The sequence below is a fragment of the Tasmannia lanceolata genome, unplaced genomic scaffold (assembly GCF_043159265.1).
Source record: "Tasmannia lanceolata isolate RefF3 unplaced genomic scaffold, GAP_Taslan_0.1 ptg000003l, whole genome shotgun sequence".
NCBI lineage: Eukaryota > Viridiplantae > Streptophyta > Magnoliopsida > Canellales > Winteraceae > Tasmannia > Tasmannia lanceolata.
The window spans coordinates 6,102,091-6,128,200 of NW_027518680.1; the positions used below are offsets into that span (position 1 = coordinate 6,102,091).

A 26,110-nucleotide genomic window follows, 5' to 3' on the forward strand; every position below is an offset into this window, starting at 1 on the left:
TACAAATTTAGTTACTATAGATCATGTCTAAAACAGTAACAGTACAATAACCATAATTTGCAAGTAATCAAATTTAACAGCAAAACCAATTGCAAATACTATTTAGAGATATCCTCAAATCATCAATAAATGAAAAAAGTTCATACTTTAGGCAGAGCATAACACCTCATTGCTCTACACATAATTCCTTCAGGAGGACTCAAATATGGAGCAGACAATGTAGACTGCTGCGATAATAAGTTCAATAAGACAAAAATTCAACCAAAAAATTCGGGTCAAGCTCCCGCTGAAGCTAAATTATTTGGAAAAAAAGTCAACAAATAGAGATAAAGATTTTTCATCAACATCAGTTGAGAAGAAATCAAGAGAGAGATTACCATTAACCGCCTCCAGATCCGTACTTCTTCCCGAACACAACTAACTGCAACTTGTCATAACCGGCGAGCACACCAGCACCAGCAACGGCACGGAGGATGTTTGCACCGGCACCTTTGAACAGAGACCTGGCTCCCTCATTCCTCAGGATCTGAGAAAATGCATCCAAAGAGTTCTTGTACTTAACAGCTTCACCAGAGGTCATCATCATTCTTCTACGAACAGTGTCAAGCGGGTAGGATGCAAGACCCGCACCATTTGTGATCACCCAACCAAGGGCAAAACTCGCGAAAAAGCTATCCTGAAATAACCCAACAGATAGTCCATGTGAAAAGTGAAGGGTCACTCAAACATGCAAATTACAATGGAGTATTTTTTTTTTAAAAGGATTACAATGGAGTACTTGTATGCAATTTAAAATAGAGTTTTTATATGGTGCCCGACCGTCAAGTCCCCATGCAGGCGGTACCACCCTAGATATTTGATCCAACAGTAGCTCATTTTTTTACGAGGCTGCTGTTGGATCAAACATCAAGGGTAGTACTTTTTTCGTACCACCCACAAGGGACTTAACGGTCAGGCACCATATAATTTCTCGTTAAAATATAGCATTTGTAGATATAATGTGTACAATAGATTGCGGAAATGATAAATGCGCCCCTTTTCATCATTTGGGACACCTAGCAGCAGTGTATCAATGACAACAGAGGGGCTGATGTACTTCACGTCAGATGAATTCAACAGATTTGATTGCCACGTACACTGCAGTTGGGTGTCCCATGTGATGAAAAGTGGCGCATTTATCATTTCCCTAGATTGCTTAACTAAAATAATTTGGCTTCATTAGAGTACAAGTTTTGTCATTTTCCACATTTCTAACTGTAATCGCCCAAAAAGATAGTCAATGTGATGAAAATGTAGGGCGACTCCCAACATGTAAATTACAAAGAGTATTTGGATGCAATTTAAAATATAGCATTTGTAGATATAATGTGTACAGTAGATTGCTTAACTGAAAAATGGCTTAATTAGAGTATGAGTTTTGTCATTTTTCACATTTCTTATTATTAAGATATCAGACCTATTGCATATGCATCCCCATCGCTCCCCCCCCCCCCCCCCCAAATTAGCATATCTTGATTTTGGGCTTCTTTGGATACCATCAAAATAAGTCATTTTTTGCAAAGAAAATTACTTTAAATTAATCTTATTTGCAAATAGGACATTAAAGCATCTTTAGAAGCCACTTGTAAATAAGATTAATCTTTTTTAATCCTAAAATGATAAATCACACATAAGATTAATACAAAAATCATTTTTAGTGGTATCCACAAAGTAGAATGCAAATCTAAAATTTCTACTAACCTGCATCTTTCCTGTCAGAAGAACTGGCTTCAGGGAATCATACATTCCAAAGTACAGGCCACGATAAACTATAATTCCAACACACGAAATGTTGAATCCACGGTAGAGTCCAGCAATGCCATCTGACTTGTAAGTTTTACGGTAGACATCAACCAGACCATTGAATTGTCTTTCACCTCCCCCCTTTGCAGCCTTTGCATCATTTGCCAAACGGGTCCTGGCAAAGTCCAATGAGTAGACAAAGAAGAGGGAAGAAGCACCAGCGGCACCTCCGGATGCCAAATTCCCAGCAAACCATTTCCAGTAGCCATCTCTGTCTTTCTTGAAATTGAACAACCGCTTGAAATAATCCTTGAATGCAAAGTTCAAGGCCTGGTGCATATTTCAATTTGCAGTAATCAGCATATATGGAATGGAAAAGACGATTATAAGTCAGTTTTCTTGCGTATAGGGGACCTTAAATCCATATTTTCGTGAAACTAAGGTTACATATATACCGTGATCTTTTACAGCAACTGACTACGGGACAGTCACTACCAGTCAAATGTTCCAAAGTCATTATGCATTCTCATGACCTTATCCCAGCTCTATTTCTAACCCATGGAGGCTGTTTGGCAAGTGGTATAATTTTATCCCGAGTGGGTTTATTTATTTCTTACCAGTGATCGTCGATTAATATGTTACAGTGAGGAGAGAAGAGGAGAGATGGGAAAGGGAGGAGAAAAAATAGATTCCGTTGATCACTGGTCTTTTTTACCCGTAATAGGCAATTTCTGGCAGATGGAGAGTGGAAGTGAGAGAAGGAAATGGAAAGATATAGGGGATATTGAAATCTAAGATATCAGCTGAGATTTCAATATCCCGGTGTTTGGGCGGTAACGAGAAAGATGGGAAAAAATTATCTTCTACTCACTCTTAGGGTAGACAGTTGAGATTCACCCTTCCTTATCTCAGCCCCATTAAGGCAGGGAATAAAGCCATGGCATCCAACTTAATCAGCACAAGCTGATTATATAGAACAAGATAAAGGTTTATGACAAAGGGGACACACTTTATATACCAGTTTGTATTAAGATGAGATCGTAGTAACTGAAAATATGATTATATTTCAGAATGATTGACAACAAAAATGACGAGAGAACCAACCTGAGTGGGGAAATAACGGATCACATTAGCGGTGTTCCCTCTCCACAGCGATCCAAAACCTTCATCCTTGATTGTTCTCCTAAAACAGTCCCCAATTCCCTTGTAGGGTTCAGAAAGCCGACCAGCCTTGATCATCTCATCCTGGTTCTGGATCATAAGCTTCACACGCTCAATAGGAGCAGCGGCAGTTTTTGATACAGCCGCAGAGACTCCACCCATCATGAAGTCAATGAAAAAGCCGGATATGCCTTTCTCCGAAGGTGCTTGGACAAATATAGGAGACACGGGATTAACCATAGAGACATTGTGGCTATGTCCCAAAGCCGGAATCTGGAATCCCCCATTGCTATATTTCTCATTTGTAAAATGCCTGGTGTACATAGTAGTTGGCCTATAGTAGGTACCTTTCCTAGCCTGCAAATCTTGAGAGAAGCTGGAACTGAGATGGATCTGGCCAGCTACCTTCTGAATAACGGATGGGTGGTGAGGCCGCTCAGCCATACCTTGGAAGCTGAAAATACAACTTTTAAATATCTTATCAGAAACGAACAGAAAAAGAGAAATCATTCAAAAATCATTCCAAAAATAGGAACAAAAATTGAGAAATATTTATGCAAGCTTGAAACAGTTTATTGACATTTCTGATAACATTTGACAAAGAAAAACAGGCATTTAGAGATCTTGATCGGAAACCATTCTAAAACTTAATACAGTTTTCAGATGAACATCAGATTGAAATTCCATTGACACCAAAAGCATGCCCACTCGCACCAAAAACACACGCCTACACACACCAAACACACATGCACATACAAACATGTACGGACATGGTTAATTAGCAACATTCTCAGGTCACTATTGGAAACATGGGTTGCAATTCGATGCAAGCGAACTATCCCTATATTCATCGGGTAGCTTCATAGGTTAGTCTAGTTGTCCAATCCATAACCACTAACACAACCTTGTACACTAACTTGTTCCTAAATATGCCCACCTATTTTTCGGTAGAAGGCACCACGATCTAACTCATTTGTGAAGTACAGTCTACGTAATGCAAAGATAAATTAGGTAGGTTCCTAGTTAGTTCACTTAGCATCACAAACTGGAACAGTTCATAATTACAGTATAGCATTTTATGAATAGAGCCCTGTCTGAAAGATCCAGAGAACCTATTTCAAAATGAAGTATATATTACACCACAGATACAAGAATAATGAGGTTGTGTGTTCAAGCCAGTTTATGTATAAAAAAAGATACAAGGAATATGAGAGAAAGGAAGTGTCTCACAAGGGGTCCCCAATTTGCATCACCCACAATCTCCACTGTACATGTGCAGAGTTGAGTGAATAATCAGAAACAACCACAGGGTGAGCCTCCAACTTGGATGGGTCACAGTGTAAAACACATGCTGATTAGACTATCATGACCGTACAATTGGTAGCCAACACAACTTGGATGGATCACAGTGTGCTGATGAGACTCATGACCGTACAATTGATAGCCAACAAATGGGTGTAACATTTCCCCTGAGCCCACTTGCAGGTCAGCCATCATATGGCAAGGGTTTGAAAAGTCTAGTATCTGTACTATGAGACATTGATGGTGGGCCCAAAAGATTATAGGCAGTCCTGCAATTGTTGTGTTGTGTTTATGATGTTGTAAGTTGAGGTGTCCCTAAAAGACGTGTAAAACATGCTGAAGATCTTGCATACTGGTCCGAAAGAAAAAGAAAAAGAAAAAGAAATAGACAGTCTCTCTCATCTAGAACTTTAGTACATGGCTGCCATGCTAAATCCAGCCAACATTGCATTGATATCAACTTTGTTCCAGGAGTCAAAAGGAGCAAGTAAAGTTAGTTTAATGGATTTTGGTTCTTTGGAAATAATTTCCCAACGGAAACATTTTGCCAAAGGCTAGGCAAAATATGTAGTCGAGAGTCGAGACTACCACAATCTAAATTATAAAGAAAAAAAAAGAGGGATGGACATCAAAAGTGAATTGCTGATTGTAGAACTTATTATTAATCATTTGATTCGGCAAAATGTCTGAAACTATAGGTTTTTTTAATAAGTAAAGAACACTAAAAGACGTTTAAGATCCACAATCTATGTACGGGTGTTTACATTATAAACACTGGAAAAGTTTTGCAGTTGACAGCCAAATTAAAGGGAAAAAAGAAACATGAACAGGAAACAATAAAATACCATAAGATTTCACTAATGATCCACATTCTAACTGAATCATTAGTAACCTAAGGGTGAAAGAAGCCTTAAATCGCAAGCAAGCGTGGTGCATGGATGCATCAAACTATCCGAAGTTTTAGATATAATAGCGCTTTTCAGAATTTTGTGTACTATAAGTAGCAAGCAATCCTACTTGAATCAAGCGTGATGAATGAGTCAAGCCACATAGGTGTTCATCCCATGGATGGTTTTGATTATCTACTCCCAACCATGGTTTTAAATTTCGGTTTTGGCTAAAATTTTGGACTAATACGAAACCGAAATTTCCGGTGAAATTTGGTATTGCCGCATGAAATCCAGGATATTCGGGACGAAATTTCGCGTTTGACTTACTTTAACGGGATTAAAAAGTATTATTTTATTCTAAATTTCGACGGAACTCCCGAAATTTCCGAAATTTAGTAAATTTCAGGAATCGGGAATTTCGGTTTCAGTACCATTTCGTTTCGTTCCTCACTGAAATCCGAAATTTCGGATTTCGGTCGAAATTTAAAACCATGCTCCTAACGCCCATGGAGTTTCCCTTATTGCTTGTCGTGAGAAGCAGACACTTGAATTAGAGCTTGATGAAGAAAACAGGACAAAAATATTCTAAACAGTAGGACCTGGGTTAGAAATAGAGGATGATTTTCCTTTTTTATAGTTAAGAAACCTTATTGAAGAAAGTGAGAAAAAGTACAGCAAGGACAAGAAACCAACAGAAATAAGGGGTGAATTATAAAAAGGGAATCTAAGGGTTTGCATAGGGAGCTTACCTATGCAAACTCCTCAAAAATACGGTACGGCCGACACCATAGGATGATCCAAACCGTCCATTTGAATCGCCACGGTGTGAGTAGGCTAAATCACATCATCCTACTATCACTCTAACTGCAAGAGAAACTTCATCTCTAAAGATGTTAAAATTCGGTTACTCTGAGGGACTTGAAAGACTGGTGAGAACATATCCCCCAGAGAATATTGTTGCTCAGGGATGGGGCACCATATACTTAACAACTTAGAGACAAGGACACAACTCCATCCCAAAGGAGTTTATAACTCCATTACTCTGAGGGACTTGAAAGACTGGTAAGAACATATCCCCCAGAGAATATGTTACTCAGCGATGGGGCACCATATACTTAATAACTTAGAGACAAGGACACAACTCCATCACAAAGAGATTCAGGAAATATCCCCAATGATGTAGCAGATTATCGAGTGTCTCATCCTCTAAATATACTTCAACGTTGTTTCATTGGAGATAATATTACCTGCCAAATGCGCACACTTTCAACACCAATGTCCTCTATGCACCACGATCAAAAGTAAGATTTAAAAGACAAAGAGCAGTAAGTTGACACTTTAGAAGATCTGATAACGTCAAGTGTCCAAAATTGTCAAAGGCCCTCCTCTACCACAAAAGGCACAGGGGCGTTTGGTTAATTGATAATGAACTTCAAATTAAAAAGTGTGAAGAAAATTAAAACAGCAAACTCAAAGGCTCCCAAAAAAGACACATTAAAGTTGGAAACCAATAGAAAGACATATCGCATTAGAGGCTTCTCCTCCATAATAAATCTCTAAAATCCTAATGGGCAAAGATGCCTCTTATTGGGCCTACAATCTGCATCACTATGCATGTACTAAAACTCATGCTTCATCCACCTAATCGCATTAGGTGAATCCCCTTCAAATCAAAACTGAATCACCCCCTCCCCCTCTTCTCCCAAATCTAATTTCAAGGAACACCATCTGCACAATGTGTTACAGTATGGTAGATTGCAAAATGAATCGGTGAAAACAAAGACATTAAAACTCCCTAAATTGTCACTCGACAACTCATTTAGTCTAGAAAAATTGTTTAATATGGATAAGGCAATTCCAATCAATGTTTCGAGATGGTTGATCCCAGTCTTGTGCAAGCCTGTTATGAACAGCACTAATCCACAACTTCAATGAACAAATTTTTGCTTTTAGTTATCGAGTGGTCCCTTAACATTTGGACATTTAGCTGTATAAGTGGGATTCATTTATCAGCAAACTAGTAGTTGATACAATGACACCACACCAAAACTACAAATTTTAACACCTGTGGTTCATTGTCGTACTCAAGGTTTTAAATGTCGGTTTCGGTGTCAGTTTCGGCCACAACGGAAACCGAAATATTTCGGTTTCGGTGGAAATCTTTACATTTCGGTAGAAATTTTGTAAATAAGGGTGAAAAACGAAATTTCGAATTTCGGTGAAATTTCAGGGAAATCATGTAAAAATCCGATTCAATGTAATTTTGGTTTCTGTCCAAACCGAAACCGAAATATTTCGGCCGAAATTTAAAACCATGGTCGTACTTGACTTAGAAGTATTAGCTTGGTCAATAGGACTACGAAATTCAAAAATTACCAGTGACAATTTTTTTCTTTAGAACCATTTAAGAAACAATATTGCGAAAGATAGAGGATGAAATGGATAACACGAACGAGCTGCTCGTCAGGCCAAGTAAATGGAAAATTGAGACCAAAGCCAAAACTCCCTAACTATCTTCGGCTAATGAGTCTACCCCAAAAATCAAAATTACCAATACTTTTCAGTCAGTCATGTTCATGTTAGCTTTGTTACTCACTGATAATTTGATTAGTAGGACTACATGATTGGTTAAATATCAAGTCCATATGATATATGCATATACATGTGCATATATGTATATATGTATATGTATATATTACACAACACACAACACACACACACACACACACATATATATAACACATTGGAACCTGATCAAATAATACAAAATTTAGCAAAAGAATTGATGTTATTAAATAAATGGAAAAAAACCAACTGCAAATAGTCACAAATCAAGTCCAAAATGAACCACATGAGAAAATAGAAGCATTAAAGCATGAACACCATAAGTACAACATAAGAATTACAAATAATACATATCGGCGCAATGCAGCTGGAGATGCACCATCATTTCATCTAGAATAAGGTTATGCATCTGAAAGTCATAATCTAGCCATCAATATGTGTGTGTGTGTGTGTGTAACTCTTTCCTCAGTTGTGGCTATAAGCTGAACTCCTAAGAAGTACAGTGCATGACAAAATGTAAGAAATTTTTAACACTAAAAATATGAAGTAATGAAGATGATGAATAAGTGAATAACAACAAAGCGGCTCATGCCCATTTGTGATGAGGCAACAAATGAGTGTCATCTAATCTAGCTGAGATTAGATAAAACAAATTGTAAAATGCCAAGAGATTGCCAAAAAACAACCATATGCCAAACACAACCATAAAGCTCAAATTCAAAATGATCAAATGAAGTGAAATATACCCAAGTTATAGGAAAAGGAGTTCAAAGATCAGTAAGATTTGAAGAAGCATGGCAAAACCCATAAGATTTTCAGAAGCAGAAGGCATGAAAATCGGAAATATGGAAAAAACAAGAGGGGGGTTGCGTGGGGGAATAGAAGAAGGGAAGGAAACATGATATGTTATTTTTTAGTGGAAATTAACCATGCGAAAATAGAACAACTGTCCAGCCCATTTGGACATGAGCTCAGAAGACCGAAACAACAGATAATAGAAATACACAATCATTTAATTTCCCAATAGCTAGGTGGACAAAAAATCAATTAAGCCCAAAATTTGACCCATTATAAGAAAGGGTGGTTCTTTTAAAATAAAAAACCATAGGATAGAGGGATGGTCCTCTAGATTGTGTATACACAGATTAATCAACTTATAAGGTATCACTACCAGGTCAGTTGTACAGAGGCCCAGACTTGCAGGTCTGTACCTCAAGATCAGCACTAGATGCAGCGATCTGAACATAAACAAAGGTGATATTAGCACATACACCGATTATTCAATTATTCGGCGTATGCTTTGATCAACTTATATATGATAAGTTAGTAATTAAATTTTGACCTAATAACCTCAATATACTAAAAAGTCAAATATTCTTATTTTCGCTTTGGACACCCCAAAACTAATATGGTAGCTTTCCTTTATGTTGTTCTGTTGTTCTGTTGTACATGTGGACAAACACAAAGAAATACAATATACATACAGCCTAACAGATACTGTAGAAACAAAAGACAAGATATAACAAATCAAAACCCTAGAAATAAATTTTGTTACTTTGGACAAAGGCAGAGCTAAAAACAAAGCTAACAGAATGCCCAAGGAGAAAAAGAAAATCATGCTAACCACACAAACCGGATCCTACGAGGACAGCTTAAGGAAACAAATTAATATCTGTGATAGTAATATTAAACAAAACTTCAAAAGACATGAGAACCACATAGAGAAAATCCGCTTAGATAAATAAATTATACCACAAAAAAACTGCAAAATAGTCCTCGGACACAGAAAAATGACCTAGATCTATAAAACTCGAATCCGAAAATGAGAATTGAGAGATTTATAAGTAAACTACAAAAGATTTGCATGATCTACTGTACAAGGCCACTTTTTGAAAGCAACAAAGGCCAAACTTGGAAGGATCGGACGAAATCTGGCCGTCCAAATGCAGTAACCGATCAAACGGTTAGGAACACCAGATCCGAACGATTCTCAAGCGAAAGACCATTCAAAAAACGTCTCATCATTTAGTCGATCGAGATCAATGAGCATGTTCATCGATTGGATAGTAGATCTGATTTATACACTGAAATTTCAGTACATAGAATCAGATCTATCATTACAAAACAAATACAAGTCCAAAAAAAAGACCTAGGAAAGATCCGATCAGACTCTTTGCTTCTGCCCTAAAAAAAAGGGAAAAAAAACAGAGAAAGAGAGAGATCTGGAAAGAGAATCAAAGAGCAAGAGGAAAAAAAAAGACTAAAAGGTCTAAAAAATCCACACGTTGGTCTCGATTTCGAATCGCTGGATCCGATCGAGAGATAAAAGGCTTCAGACGTGAAGAAAATGAATAAAATCGAAAAAAAAAACAGAGAATATAAAAGGAGATTTGTAAAACTAAGCATTGCATATACCTGTTGTGTACGGTCTCTGAGATTGCCGGCCTCTCGCTCTGGTAAGAGGAGAAGAAGGTAGAAGAGGTTAGGGTTTCGATGAGAGAAAAACAAGATGACCTGCGAGGGTTGACGTTATAAAGAGAGGAGAGAGAGAGGGAACGTAAAAGATCTTCTTTCTACGTATTTTCTTTTGGGAGATGATATTTTCACCCCTCTACAGTACGTATTCGCCCCCTCTTAACGTGATTTGACGTAAAAAGCGTTAAAGTTGCCTACGGTTCGGGGGCGAATGCGTATGGCAGAGGGGTGAAAATATCATCTCCCTTTCCTTTTTTTCTATTTATTTTCTTTCATTTCTCGTTGACCACGAGAAATTAAAATCTCGAAGGGGAGATTTTAAATTCGCCCCCAACCCCCCGAAAATGATCTCAGCGCGATAATGTTTTTATAGTTGCACGATCCTAGCTTGTCTTTTCTTGCTGAGTGCTGCTACGGAGACCGAGTGTGGAATGGATAGTGGAACCTAGCAAATCAGGACAAGAAACGTGGACGGGGAGGGTAGTTTTGCCATTTAAAAAATAAAGATAGGAAAACATGTGAATAGGCTATTTGTTCGGTTCTAGTCTTGGCAGTTACCGTGTCATTATTCTTTCTTTTTCAATTGGCTCGTGAGAGCTTTTTGCCAACTGTAATAAGCTTTTGACGGCCCTTTAAATACTAAAAGACAAGAAGCTTTAGTCAAAATATCAAAATATCATTTCCTTAGGCTCTGTTCACTTGTTTTCCCAAGAAAGGAAAAGAAAAAGTTTCCCAGGAATCTGACGTAGCATTAGGAAAAGAAATCCAAGGAAACTGTGTAGGAAAAGGTTTCCCGCGCCTGTTCACGTGCGCAGGAACTGTACAGGAAAAGGTTTCCCGAGAAACTGCTTGCCCACCTTTTTTCACTAGTTTTCCCGGAAAAGCAAATCCGACCAAAATAGTGGGATTTGGTTTCCCACACTTGTGAGAAAAGAGATATTTCCACATCATTTTTGGCAATTTTCATGTCATTATTTGACTTTTTTCACCTAAGCTTGTTACTTTCTCAAGAAAGCAAGTGAACACTAGAATTTTGTCTTGTCAAGGAAAAAAGAGGCTGTTTTCCAGGGATTTGCTTTCCCGTGAACGCAAGTGAACAGAGCCTTAGTTTATTCCTTCTGCTCGTTTGTTTTGGAACATGAGAATCTCACTTTTAGTCCAAAATAAATAAAATGCTAAAATGCTAGAGTCCATCGCAAAAGGCATTTTAGGGTTGGTCTGCATGTCATACCAGGTGGTGAGAGAGGGTTAGGGTTGGTGAAGTGTCTAAAATAGAGTCTCCAATTGTACTACTAGACGATAGGGGCCCTCCCTGCCCGATCTCCATCATACTATGTTCATAGTTTGGGCAGTTTTTTGGAGTTGTCAATACAGTGTAATGGTGTAACTAGATTCGAAATCTTTCCTGCTTCTATAGAGAGAGAGAGAGAGAGGAAACTGACGGTGAGCTTAAGCGCCCAATCACATGGGGGCCCACTTTGTTAGGATGATCCAAAGCATTCATTTGAAAGTCCCTTACATAGATGGGGGGTGTACCAAAAATCAACTCCATAGGATCATCCTAACCCCTCCATTTGTGGAGGACAAAAATGGACAGACACAAATCTGCCCCATTTTTGTCCTCCACAAATGGAGGGGTTAGGATGATCCTATGGAGCTGATTTTTGGTACACCCCCTATCTATGATAAGGCCTTGCAAATGAATGGTTTGGATCACTCCCCAAAATGTGGGACCCATGTGATTGGGGAGCTTAAGCGCACCATAAGTTTGGTGCGCTTAAGCTCACCAACAGTTTCCTCGTACATATATATATATAATTGGGGAGTGATTTGTGATTGGGGAGCTTAAGCGCACCATAAGTTTCCTCACACACACACACACATATATATATAACGAAGCATAGGATTTTCGAAGGGAGTGATTTGTCCGACGGAAGAAGGTCAAACCCCATCCCCATTTCTTCCATTATTTTCACCCACTGATTTGCGCATCATTAAGATGAGATATGCCTATTATCTCTATCTCACACTAACACTAAGTCAGGAAGAAACGATTGAAATTTTTTCTTCTTTTTTTTCTATAAGAATTAGGTTCGGGGTACGAGTCAAATTCTTTCATCTCACCAGGTGCATTCATTCTTGCGCTCATTGATCTGTGCTTAGGTCTGACAGTAAGTTGGGCTCGTTAAGTGTCATGGGTAAAGTAGCCTTGCCGTGTCTTTGTCTCTAGCCATTTCCCTCATAGGAAAGAGTTTCAGGCAAGATATCATCAGGAGTAACCTTCTTGACCCAATGGAAGCTGAGCAATGGCTAAGAAAAAGGGTGGCCTAGTGCACGAGGCTCCCGCCATTACGGGATCTGAGGAGGGCTAAGATGTATGCAGTCTTATCCCTGCTTTGCAGAGAGGATGTTTCCGTGGCTCGAACCTGTGACCACCAGGTCACAATGAAGCAACCTTACCGTTGCGCCAAGACTCACCCTCTAGCAATGGCTAAAAATAAGGAAACAAAAAACACTACTTAAAATAGGATCGGCTTTTTCCAATATTTTAGCCGCTTCTCTCCCTCATCTCAATCGTGCCTCTCAAATTTCTCTCTTTCTCCCACCCATGCCACCTTCTCACACCCCGGAGACACTAATTTATCATGAAAAGAAAAAATCATGGCTGCCAGACATGGCCTTAGTGTCATGCGAGAATGTTAGATAATTAAACACATAGTACATTTCACACATAACTCACATATGTGCTTATACATAATACATAAATGGCATTTAACGGGCCGGATGTTGCATCTGAGAGCATCCACCTTAGTTGAATTAAAGAAGAGGACAAAATGGGTTGAAATGTGAGCACATGCGGCTGCTCTCTCATACAGTGGTCAGCCCCGAAAAAGCCTTATGCGATGGTCCCTAGCAAATCCCTAACGATTTTAGTTTCAATATAGTATATAGTTTGGTACGTATATCTTTCAGTGGGGTTAGAAATTGAATATTTCGATTGTTTCATGTTAGTTTTTACAAATATACAAAGTACTTATTGACCAATTAAACGATGTCGGAGATCTGGTTCTAGAATCTTACGAAATGGACTCTTAGTGCCTTCAAAAACTTTGAATAAAAGGGTCCTAGAAATCTATCACCTCCTCCAAGAATCACCCCTACAATGCATACAAATATAGTACCTATTGACCAGGTCAATAAAACGCTGTCGGAGATCTGGTTCTAGAATATTAAGAAGTGGACTCTTAGTGCCTTCAAGAACTTTGAATAAATAAACCCGGTAGGGTGTGGGTCTTTGGCGTAAAGCCATGGGTTTGCTCCCCAGTGACGAGTGTTCGAATCCTCCCTTGCTTACCCGATGCGCGTGGTTTCCGGGTGATTGCGCGCATCCGTAGGGAAATAGTCCTACCCCCGAAGGGTGTCCGTTACCCCAAAAAAAAAAAAAAAAAACTTTGAATAAAAGGGTCCGTGAAATATATCACCTCTTCGAAGAATCACCCGGACAACACTTTGATCGGTCACTGCAATTAATATCAAGATAAATAAAAACCTTTGGAGATAAACCAAACTATAAAAAGGAATCAAAAGCACGATACGAACCCAAATTGGCTGTGTCGTTGTTCTCTCACGCAAAAGTAAGCTGCAAAATGGCTTTCCACCGAATTACCTAGCAAATCCTTTTAATTTTCTGGTTGAATAATTGAGCATTTTTTCAAAAATTTCATTAAAATCCGGGTGCCTTCATTAAAATTTTATAAACAAAATATGTAAGAGATTCCATAGTACTTAATAGATACATATGTTGCTATAATAAATAGAGAGTACAGATAATCAACTGTGAGTGCCAAATTGATGGTTAAATAGATAAATCCAAAGCAATAAAAAACTAAAATATAGAAGGGTTAATATCCTTTGGCTTAATTATACACTGAAACCTATTGTGCTTTCTTGATTTTTTTTGTTCATTTTAAAAAAATGTGTTTTCTCGAAAATGTCTGCATTGTGCTTCTTTTGTTTAACTTTTACTTAAAATACTCATTATCGAGAAGGGAGATGATACTTCCATTCCCATTTTCAGCATTCCCACTTTATAGTGTCATTTCAGCTCCCACTTCAAATGGGCCTAAATTTTACACCCAATTTTAATTAAAAAAAGAGAGGAATGATAGATGCAAGGGCCCTCTTTATGCAACGGCTAAAGAAGGGCCCTAAAATAGATCCCCGTCATTCTTAAAGTGCAACCGACTTTAAAAACGTCGTAGAACTATTCAAGGGCCCTTCTCCGGCCGTGACATAAAGAGGGCCCTTGCATCTATCATTCCTCCTTAAAAATTGGGCCTAAATTTTGCTTTATGCCCATGTAGGAGACTCCATGAAAATGGCTTCACTTTTAAGAGAAGTCAAACCAAAAAACAAAATGAGTGAAAAATGAAGCCACTTTTTTGGAGAAGATAGAACAAATGGGGTGGAAATGCTCGGCAAAGGGGTGGAAATATCATTTCTTTTTCAAGAGGTGTAGGAATGCTGAAAAATGTGTGCAAATATCAATTTCCAAATAAAAATATCTTAAAGGTGTCTCGTTTGCCGGTAAAGTCGATGATATATTGTGGTGAATTCTTTGTTATTTCTCGTGGACCTTGGTGGGTCCCACGATAGGGGAAATTTTTGTGGCTCTGGGCGGCCGAGGAGGTCCCTTTTAAATTAGCGGTGGGCAATCAAGATTCAAAGTCTTCATATGCTATTCTCCTTGCCTACCATTTGCGTACCTTTCCTGGGCATCTATTTAGTATTTACACCCCTTTTCGTTTCAAACTTCCCCAGCTTGAAATTCTTATTATATGGCAAAATCAATCCCGTGAACCTTCTTCGAAGCGGTAGTTAGGGTCAACCCAAATCAAAACTAAATCCATGGATTAAGTATCTCATCTTATGATCGAGACAGTCCATGTTTGCTTCAATTAAGTATCTCGACTCATGATCCAGACCGTTTACGTTTGGATAGTGGATTTTAGAATCCAGGTTTTAGTTTGAACGCGGTGTAAAATTTTGGATTTTACAATCCATTATCATGGATTTTAAGGAAGAAATCCATGTTTTAGAAATCTCTCCCCCATCCGGAGATTTAAACTTGGAGACACAGGATGATCTCCTACTCTCTAGCTTGACAGAAAGAAGGGCGAGAAATCAAAAAACGATGGACGGTCTCCTTCTCTCGCCTCCCATACAGGATTTTGAGGAAATCCAAGATTCTAAAATCCGCTTATTGGCCGTTTAGATAAAGCCGATTTTAGAATCTAGGTTTTTAGTTTGAAAACAGTGTAAAAGAGGGTTATGATCAAGCTATTGTATGCTGTCCTGACAGCGTTTCTTGAATTTTAAGTGAGAAATTCAGGTTTTAAAAATCTGTCATGCATCCTGAGATTTCTAAAACCTGAAAATATGGGAGGATCTGCTACTCTCTTGCTGACGGAAAGAAGGGTTATAAGTAAAAAAATGAGTTAAAAACGACGGCTGGTCTAGTTTGGTATTTCGGCAAATTTGTGGCTACTCTCTTGAAATTTCGGCCGAAATTAACGAAATTCCGAAATTTGGTATTTCGCAAAATAGTGGATTTCGGCAAATTTCGGTTTCGGTCTCGAAAGAAATCCGAAATTTAGGATTTCAGCCGAAATTTAAAACCATGCTTGTAATCTCCAATTCTTATAGTGGATTTTCTCATTGCCCTTTCCATGGATGTAGGCTTTGCCGAACCATGTAAATTTTTGTATCTTTGTGCGCATTTGCTTGTGTTTCGTTCTTTTATTTCCCTCTTTATTGCTATTTGGGGGGTTTTCACAACAGTATCTTATTCCGCTTTCCTTTATTTTATGAAAGCTGGGATTGAACCTCCAGCCTCTTTGTTGAGGAATACGAAATGGAGTTCTGCAACAAGAGCTTGTGGCCCGAGCTTTGGGTGGCTAAAAGGTGGTGTGATGTTTGAATGGCAATTCAGGCCTTTTCAATATTGCTGCGGGGCTGACTCACCATTCCATTATAAGCATATTCAATATTGCTGTCGGGCGCTGATATTTTAGTTGGGTTGCACCGTACTGCTAATCAGTTACATAGAGAATCCGAAGAGTTCCATTCTAGGCGGTTTGCATGGGGAGTTTCAATAAGAAATCGCGTAAAGCCGTCTTTTCCTGAATTGGCTCTGACAGAACTGGCGAAGAAAATGGTGAAGAAAGAAAAAAGAAGAGAGAAAGAAGAGAAGGAGAACCTCGAAAGATGCCATAACAGGTGTTACGAGGGGGGAAGAAGTGGGAAAAGCTCAACAATAAATGCGAGCTTTGAAATGACTTAGCGTGGCCACCGTTTATTAATGGAAACTTGCTCTCTCTAACCACAGTTAAGAGTAGGGATTTTACTCCAGGTTAAACCTGTTTCGTGCATTTCAAGTTTTGAGTTGAAAATACATGTCAGTTGTTTCGAAAAGGTTAGGATTACGGTGCAACCCATCTAAAACCCATGTCTTTTCCCTTCGTCACCCAGGCATTGGACTCATAGGTTCAATACCCGAGCGGACATTTTCACGTCTCCCCCTCCTAAGAGTTCTCCGCCATCTCTTCAATCGTCTCTCCACAACATCCCACCAGACTTCTCCAACCTCAACCTTCTAACAAACTTATACCTACAAAACAATCTACTGTCAAGAGATTTTCCACCGAAGTTGTTGGGTTTACGCCGTTTAGAGCACCTCGACTTATAGTCTAATCAACTCACAGGGACTATTCCGTCATCCCCCAATAACCTCACCAGCCTCACATGTATTTTTCTACAAAACAATTCTTTCTCTGGTTCTCTCCCCATTCTTACCATCAAAATCTTGACCGAGTTCAACATTTCGGATAACAATCTAAGGGGTTCAATTCCCGACAGCCTAAACCAAGTCCCCGAAAGCTCCTTTTTCGGGAATCACTTGTGCGGAAAGCCCTTACATTCTTGCATCCCTTCTTCCATATCCCCAGCTCCCTCGCCGTTCCCACAAAACCCATTTCGGAAAAACCTCTCTACCCCCGCTATTATCGGGATTTCTGTGGGGTTGGGTGTTGTACTCCTACTCCTCTTGGGTCTGACGTTCCTCTGTTTGAGGAGTGGAGGTGGACGGGTGTTGTACTCCTACTCCTCTTTAGCCCCAAATTGTGCACGAGTCGTTATAGTCTCCTCTCCTCGATTCAAAGTGAACCTATCAGAAGCATATCTCTACTATTTGTTATGGACAGGAAGATTATCACTGAGAAATACAAGTTTATAACCACTAAATCTGAGTTACGTTCCAAACTGATTTTATGTTGAACAGGTCCTTGCGAACCAGTCTTCTTGCTGCTTCGAGCTATGGTGTCTTTTAAACACTGCTCAAAGAGGGAATTACAAGAGAGAAATAAAGAGAAAAACAGAAATAAGAAATACTGAACTTCCTAGATTGTTAATAAGAAAAACAGAAATAGTAAATACTTTCCATGATCAGTTAACAGTGATTTCCTAGATTTACCAAGACAAAGTGGATCATCCAGAGTCTCAAAACTCAGGCTCGATCTAGAACACGTCCAAAGTAAAAGAAAGTGAGTTGGGTGAGTCAATAATTGTCGTGGTCATCACCCGAGCAAGGTAGAGGAGTTTTGATTGGCTTGACAAGGCACGATGTGGGCTTGGACAAGAAATTGGCCAAGGTAAAGGGAGTCGGCTCGGGAGAGTTGATGAAGGACTCGGAGGGTCTTTAAAAGAGGGGTTCATCATCTTAGCCTAATTATAGAGGCTGCTGAAAACTGGGAAAGGAACAACAACCACAAATTCAAGGTATAAGCATGCAAATAGCAATAATATTTTTGGTCCATCACTTCTGTGCAAGAAGTGCAATAAAAATCTTGGCGTATAGAAGAAATCCAACTGAAAGTCTGTAACTCAATACTTCCACCAATCCACTATAAAAAGTCGGTGCACAACACAAAAGAAACTTGTATGACTCAGTTAACATAACTAAGGCTATGGTGGAAATGCAGAAAGAAGAATAATCGCTTGCTCATAGTATAACAAATCAACTTAACCCTGTCAACCCAAAACTCTAACATCTTCTGAACACAGGAGGAATAATAATCCTTCCTTCTCTTGGTAAGTTCTGTGTTCGGTAAGACTTGAGATTGTTAACTTCATCGGAAAAGATACAGTTCAAGTCTCCTTTAATGGATATGACCGAACCCTCTAAACCCCCTGACCCAGGCAACCCCCTTTTTTCTCAAAAAATTATTCCTCAAGCTCAGCTTGAGGAAGAGTACAGGTTCGCAAATCTCAAGGGTTCTGCCGATAAAATAGAAGGGAGATTATAGAAGGGAGATTTTGGGCTCCAACAACAGAGGTTGAAACCAACAACAAAAAATGCTCCTCCCTCCTATCTCAATCTGATTTAGAAACTCTCCTTAAGAAGCATGATGGAAGTTCTGAGCAAGAAAGCTTAAAGTTGGAAGCCTTCTACGGGCCAAAAAATGATCCAGGCGTTGAGGGCCCAAGCCCTTCTAGTATCCATCCAAATAAAGACGAAGGAGCATCTTTCTTGCAACTTCTCTCGGCCATGGATCAGACTGATCGTGGAAAACCCTCCGTTGGTAAGGGAGATGGGTGGCCAAAGCAAGCACACCCAGCCCCAGGTTTTTTCCAGCATATTGATGCTCTAAAAGAGGGAGATTCATTTAAAAATCTCAAGAAATCTGAAAAGAATCTGTTCCAAAATATAGCAAATCTCAGAGACGGCAATGAAGCAGATACCTCTGTGGATTTTGATCCATCCACCGATTTCAAATCTGGAACTAGGATTCATAAAATTCTCCCCAAGATGTCTCCTGTGGGAAAAATGTCTAGCAAAAAGACGGGTAAATCTCCCAACCCCTCCCTCTCTCTTTCGAGTTTTCCACCTTCTGATCGAGATCCTGAAACCACCGTTGAATTCCTCCCTCCGCCAGCCCCTACTGTAAATCAATTTCTGTTGAACCCATCTAACCCGGCAAAACCAAGCCTCCGGCGAGATCCAGCGGTTCTAACTAGCCCAGAGAAAGATTCATTGGGTAATATCCAGGAGAATCAAATGTATCCGGTCAATAGATCATCTCCTGGGGAAAGGCGCCAATCTAGATCCCAAAGCCCGCAGAAATCAAATTTTGAATCCTTGGTTTCCGCTCCCATAAAAAGTGGGACCCACAGAAAAAATCCCTCCTCTCCTCTAGATGCTTTTGGCGAAGTTGTAGGATCTGCTTCCATTAAGGCTTCCCGTTCTGGGAGGAACCCCTCATTTCAAAATCTTTCTAAGATGCCCTCTCAAAATCAATCTTTCCCAAATCAGGAATCAAATGTTCCATCCAAACCCTGGAATACTCTTTTCTCCAAACCAAAATCCTGCAAACCCATTAAACTAAATCTCCTACCCCCAAATCAAAATGAAGAAGGAAAGATAGTCATTGAAGTTGGTCTAAAGACCAGGAAGTCGAAGAAGCTGAAATAAAATGGGAAAATTGTCTTGTGGGATATTTCTTGGGAAGAAGACCTTACTATCTGGCGCTGAGGGATCATTTAGCGCGGAAATGGAGTTTGAAAGGAGATTTGCTGCTTTTTGCTATGAGTAATGGTTTTTTCCTCTTTAAATTCTCCAACCAGGAAGACTGCTCTCAAGTTCTTGAAGTTCCGTCTCATTCCTATGGAGGAAGGCCTCTGATTCTTCGGAAATGGGCAAAGGACATGCTAATAGAAAAAGAAAACCTGAAATCCATCCCTATCTGGATCAGGCTGCCAGGCCTTCATCTTAAATTCTGGACTCCCAGAATTTTAAGCAAAATCGCCAGCGGCATAGGAACTCCCCTCTTCATGGATAGCCAAACAGCAGGCGAATCTAGGCTAAGTTTTGCAAGAATGTGCGTCGAGGTTGAAGCTGGAGCTCCTTTACCTGATTCCATTCCCATCAAAACTTCTTTTGATCTCACCTCTCAGCCAATCGAGTATGACTGGAAACCCCAATCCTGTTTCCTGTGCAAAACTTTTAGCCACACCCCTTCATCCTGCCCCCAACAAGTTCCCAATTTAAAGAAGGCCGTTGTAGAGAAAAAAAAATGGAGGCCCATACAAAAAATCACCCAAAATCAAGCCTCTCCCTCCAAAAATTCTGATTCAATGAATAACCCTAATCCCACCCAGAGTGTCAATCCTGAAAAAGCCATTGTTCTTCAAGAGATGACCACCCACAACCCGTTCTCTGCTTTACAATTAGAAGAGGATGAAGGTGATGAAGAATTAGAATCGGAAGAGGACGAAGAAAATGAAATTATGCTTCCTGACGAAGGGGAAGTAGATGAACTAGTGATTAGTGAGGATGAAGGAGAGAAATCTGGCAAAGGAGAAATGGAAAATTCAGAAGAGGATTTTGTTTTGAAAGATTCTCAAAGATTCAAAAATTTGCGAAAAAACTGGTCCCCAGGCCTAATCACAAATCAAAAAAACTCTTCCAAGGATCACAGCTTGCAATTTGAAAGCTCTGACTTGAAGGATTCTGTCTCTGCATCTCAAAATGCCCCCATTGCATCAACCATTCCCAATGATCAAGATAGGATGTTGGAATGTTAGGGGGCTCTGTTCGAAGAGAAGATGAGGAGACATCAAAAGTCTTTTGCATGAAGAAAGGCTCTCCTTCATTTGCCTTCTAGAAACCAAAGCCACAGAAGACATGTTCGAAGAATACTCAAATGAAATTGCAGAGGGATGGTCCAGGTATGCCAACTATCACCACACTGATAGAGGCCGTATCTGGATTCTGTGGAATCCATCTCAAATTAATTTCATAGTTCATAATGACTCCCTTCAGCATATCCATGGGGACATTGTTTACTTTCATTCGGGTATCAGAATCTCTGTTACCATGGTTTATGCTAAAAATGCTGGAAGCGACAGAAGAATCCTCTGGGATGACCTGAGAGTTGTAGCCTCTTCAATAAACAAGCCCTGGGTGGTAGCAGGTGACTTTAATATTGTTCGATCTGCGAAGAAAGATATGGTGGGTCTGGTCCGATACAAGGCGACATCGAAGATTTCAACTCTTGTATCTTTGATTGCTATCTTTCGGATCTCAAGGCCCTGGGGCACACCTTCTCCTGGACAAACAAATCTGCCCCGGAAAATCTGAAACTTAGGAAGCTGGATTGTGCTTTGGTTAATGAAGAATGGCTATGCAGTTACCCCCTCTCTTTGGCAAATTTTAAAAATCCTGGGTTATCTGATCATTGCCCCATTATCATTCAAACTCTCGAACCAAACTCCCATGACCGAAAACCATTCAAGTTTCATGATATGTGGCTGGAGGAGATCTGTCCTTGTACGAAGTGGTGGAGAAAGCTTGGGCCTCCAAGTTCAAAGGAAATCCGTTATTCAGGGTTACCAGAAAGCTGAAAGAAGTTAAACGGTGCATCAAGATTTGGAATGCAAATGTCTTTGGCCGGGTTGATATTCAACTTCCTCTAGCAAAAAATAATCTTAAAAGCATCCAATCCAAGCTAATAGAAGACCCCCAAAATCCAGAGTTAAGAGCTGAAGAGAAAAAAGCTACTGAAAACTACTTTCAGATAGCAAAGTACGAGGAATCTCTTTACAGGCAGAAGGCCAGAATATCCTGGCTAAACCTTGGTGACACAAACTCTTCCTTTTTCCACTCAGCCATGAAGTCCAGAAGAAATTGCAATGGCATCCATGCTCTAGCCAACTCTGAAGGTTTCATATCCACTGATCCAGAATCCATTAAAGACACTCTGGTTCAGTATTACGATGCTCTTCTCAACAAGCAGAGAGTGCTATTGGAGCCTATCACCCCTGATCCTAAAAGGTTCCTCACTTCTGATCAAGCTTCTTCCCTTTCAAGGCAAGTTTCTCGTGAAGAAATTGAAGAGACCATTCGATGCACTGATGGTAGTAAGGCCCCCGGGCCGGATGGGTTTAATGGAAATTTCTTCAAAGCTTTCTGGTACCTGATAGGGGATGATATATCTGATGCTATCTCCTACTTTTTCCACGCTGGGAAAATGCCATTTGGTCTGAACTCTACTTATATCTCCCTAATTCCAAAATCCCATGAAGCGTCCTCCCCGGATATGTACCGCCCGATATCCCTCTGCAACTATCTGTACAAAATCATCACCAAGATTTTAGCTTCAAGACTAAAGGAGGTAATGGACAATATAGTCAGTCCTCATCAATCAGCTTTCATAAAAAACAGAGCCATTCAGGACAGCATTCTTCTTGCTCAAGATCTGGTTCACAACTTTCATCTGAAATCTAAAGCTCCTGTCATGTGTCTCAAAATGGATATTAAAAAAGCTTTTTGAAATACTCAAGAGGGGGGGTGAATTGAATTTAACTCAATATTAGGCCTTTTGAAAATTATCTATAAACCCTAATTGGAATTTTTCTTCACTTAATTAAATATTTGGTTAGTGCAAATATAATTGAAAGAACAAAGTGAAATGCCAAACCAAAACAATAATGGAAATGCAAGAGTGAGAAATGACACACCGATATATAGTGGTTCGGCCAACGGCCTACTCCACTCTACTCAAGGTCGCACTTGAGGGATTCCACTATTGGAGACCTCCACGATGCCCGGCTCCGAGGCGGTTACAATTCCAAGGGATATTAAACAAGGATGCCCTTACACCTTTACAAAGACTCTCCTTCTCCGCCGAGTTCTAAGCGGTTGCTCTCTAGGGAATTAAAAAAGGAATGCCCTAGCCACCTATACAAGATTTGAAAGAGAATAGCTTGGCTTCTTCTTGAAAGCTTGATGCTCTTTGTAGACCCTTGATTGCTCTTCAAAGATGGTGATTTGCAAGTGAAAGCACTACTATATCCAAACTCAAAAGATTCACAAGTGAAAGGCAAGTTTGGGATGAAAAACAAAAACTCAAGCTAAAATGGATTGCAAATGTTTTTGATGCTTAAGGATGTTTTTCAAAGATCAAGAGAGGGTGAAAAACTTCTCTACATGTTGTATATATAACCACACCAAAGAATATGACCGTTTGGGGGTGGACATATCAAAAACCAACAATTAATTTGAATCCCAACGGCTATTTTTTAGTCTGTCGCGAGGTTCTCGGAGTTCCGAGAACCATTCTCGGAGTTCCGAGAACCATTCTCGGAGTTCCGAGAATTCTCGGAGTTCCGAGACAACGGCCAGAAGAAATAAAATTTCTACTGGACCATTTCTCGGAGTTCCGAGAAATTGTCTCGGAGTTCCGAGAAAGTGTCCAGATGCTACTGGACCTTTTCTCGGAGTTCCGAGGGAACTCTCGGAGTTCCGAGCTCGGAGCTCCGAGAAAAATTCTCGGAGTTCCGAGAAGCCTAAAAATCCGCAGTTTTTGATTTTTATTGCAAATTTGATTTTTAGCTTTTGGAACTCAACTCCTATGGTTATTTTGGAATGTTTATGAGGGTCCCAACATGTTGGTCCACCACATAACCATTCACTAATGCATTTTAAGTTCTTAAGTGTTCTTTGAAAACCAAGTTGAAAACACTTTGCCTTGACTTGGAAATCTAAAGAGAAAGGATGTACAATGATACCTATGCAATCTTCAACTTCTCTTTAGTCTTGGTCTTCAATTGATCTTCCATCTTGTGTATGCTTGCTTGAGAGATGAGGTGAGCTTCACTTAGCTCCTTTGACTCTTGTATGGGATATCTCCAAGCATGACCATGTTGTGTGTTGGTTTCTTCAATGATCAACCCTATCTCAAACACAACACTTCGAAGCAAATTGATTAGTATTCAAAAACACAATCAATTATGTTTAGAATCATCAAAACAAGATAGGAGAGTAGACCCTTGGGCTTACAATCTCCCCCTTTTTGATGATGACAAACAAAATTGATTATGAGGTGTGTGTGGAGTGACATAGTAGGCAAGTGAATACTAGAACTCCCCCTCAATATATGCACACATATAAATGATACAAGTTATAAGCAAGTGGTGCATATAGTCAATTGAATAGATAATCAATTTCAAACTTCTCCCCCTTTTGTCATCGACAGAAAGGGTGTAAAAAAAAATAGGAGTGGATAACTCCCCCTGAATCAATGCTTATGGTATAGAATTATATAACCAAGTAATGCACATATACCTGTTCATGATCGAGATGTTGACATATGTCAAGATGTTAGGTATTTTAATTAAAGTGAAGATACCTCTCCAACTTAGAAAAACTAAGAAGGCTAAGAATATCAATTGAGTGATTTTTAAGATTAAAAATTTGACATCTCATTCATGCAGATACTACCAAACAAAGATTATATATATAAATACTATATAGATAAGCTGGTTAAAGGCACAAAGTATTTATTTGGCAATTTCTTTGATTTGATCCGCACTCCATATGTTTAAGGCACTTCGGATATAGCAAATTCTATCATCACTAAGGGGTTTTGTAAAGATATCCGCTAATTGTTCTTCAGTGTTGATATATTTTAAGCAAATATCCCCTTTTTGTGAGTGATCTCTGATGAAGTGGTGCCTAATCTCAATGTGTTTTGTTCTTGAGTGTTGTATGGGGTTCTTTGTTAAGCTTATAGCACTAGTATTGTCACATTGGATGAGAATATTTTCCATTTTGATTGCATAGTCCATCAATGTGCTTTTCATCCATAGGACTTGAGCACAGCAAGCTCCAGCTGCCACATATTCTGCTTCTGTTGTGGACAGAGCTACTGAATTTTGCTTCTTGCTAAACCATGAAACAAGTGATTTACCCAAGAATTGGCAAGTCCCACTAGTGCTTTTCCTATCTACTCTACATCCAGCAAAGTCTGCATCTGAATATCCGATGAGAGTGAAGGAAGATGATCTTTCATACCACAGTCCTAGACTTTGGGTTCCTTTTAAGTACTTGAAGATCTTCTTAACTGCCGATAGGTGAGATTCTTTAGGATCCGATTGAAAACGAGCACAGAGACAGACAGTAAACATAATGTCTGGTCTGCTGGCTGTCAAATAGAGCAAACTACCTATCATACCCCTATACAATTTCTGATCCACAGATTTGCCAAATTCATCTTTTTCTAGCTTAGCAGTAGTACTCATGGGAATTCTTGATGTCTTACTGCTATCCATGCCATACTTCTTTAATAACTCCTTTGTATATTTTTCTTGATTTAAAAATATTCCATTTTTGTATTGTTTAATTTGGAGTCCTAAGAAGTAGGTTAACTCTCCCATCATGCTCATTTCAAATTCATTTTTCATTAAGGTTGCAAATTCATCACACAATTTTTGATTAGTTGAGCCACAGATGGTATCATCCACATAGATTTGGACAAGGAGGATATCATGATTTTCTCTTTTGATAAATAAGGTTTTATCCACCTTTCCCATCTCGAATCCCTTTTCAACTAAGAAAGTGCAAAGCCTCTCATACCAAGCTCTAGGAGCTTGCTTTAATCCATATAAAGCTTTATCAAGCCTGAAGACATGATTTGGATGTTTGAAGTCTTCAAAACCTGGAGGTTGCTCAACATACACTTCCTCTTGGATATAGCCATTCAGGAAGGCACTTTTGACATCCATTTGATATAGTTTAAATCCTTTATGAGATGCATATGCCAAAAGTATCCTAATAGCCTCCATACGGGCAACAGGAGCAAATGTCTCATCATAATCTATCCCTTCCTCCTGATTGTACCCTTGGGCTACAAGCCTAGCTTTATTCCTAGTGATAATTCCATTTTCATCCAATTTATTTCTATACACCCATCTCGTGCCAATGACTGGATGATCACTAGGTCTAGGTACTAGCCTCCATACCTTGTTCATTTCGAATTGACTCAACTCTTCTTGCATGGCCATCAACCAATATTCATCCTTTTCTGCTTCCTTGATGG

At 39.4% G+C, this 26,110-nt stretch overlaps 1 protein-coding gene across 2 annotated transcripts; it reads right to left on the reverse strand.

Annotated features, from left to right (window-relative positions):
- Window positions 1-109: 109 nt before the first annotated feature.
- On the reverse strand, window positions 110-10,271 carry LOC143849395 (ADP,ATP carrier protein 1, mitochondrial-like). Of its 2 annotated transcripts, none has more exons than XM_077358405.1 (4): window positions 10,116-10,271; window positions 2,887-3,397; window positions 1,741-2,112; window positions 110-676 (listed from the first exon to the last, which is right to left on the reverse strand). In XM_077358405.1, exons 2-4 carry the CDS (start codon window positions 3,385-3,387, stop codon window positions 380-382), a joined length of 1,170 nt encoding a protein of 389 aa, XP_077214520.1. In that variant the 5' UTR covers window positions 3,388-3,397; window positions 10,116-10,271; the 3' UTR covers window positions 110-379. The 2 variants fall into 2 exon arrangements, with proteins under 2 accessions (XP_077214520.1, XP_077214524.1); XM_077358409.1 differs by having other exon boundaries at window positions 2,887-3,409; window positions 10,116-10,244.
- Window positions 10,272-26,110: the final 15,839 nt, after the last annotated feature.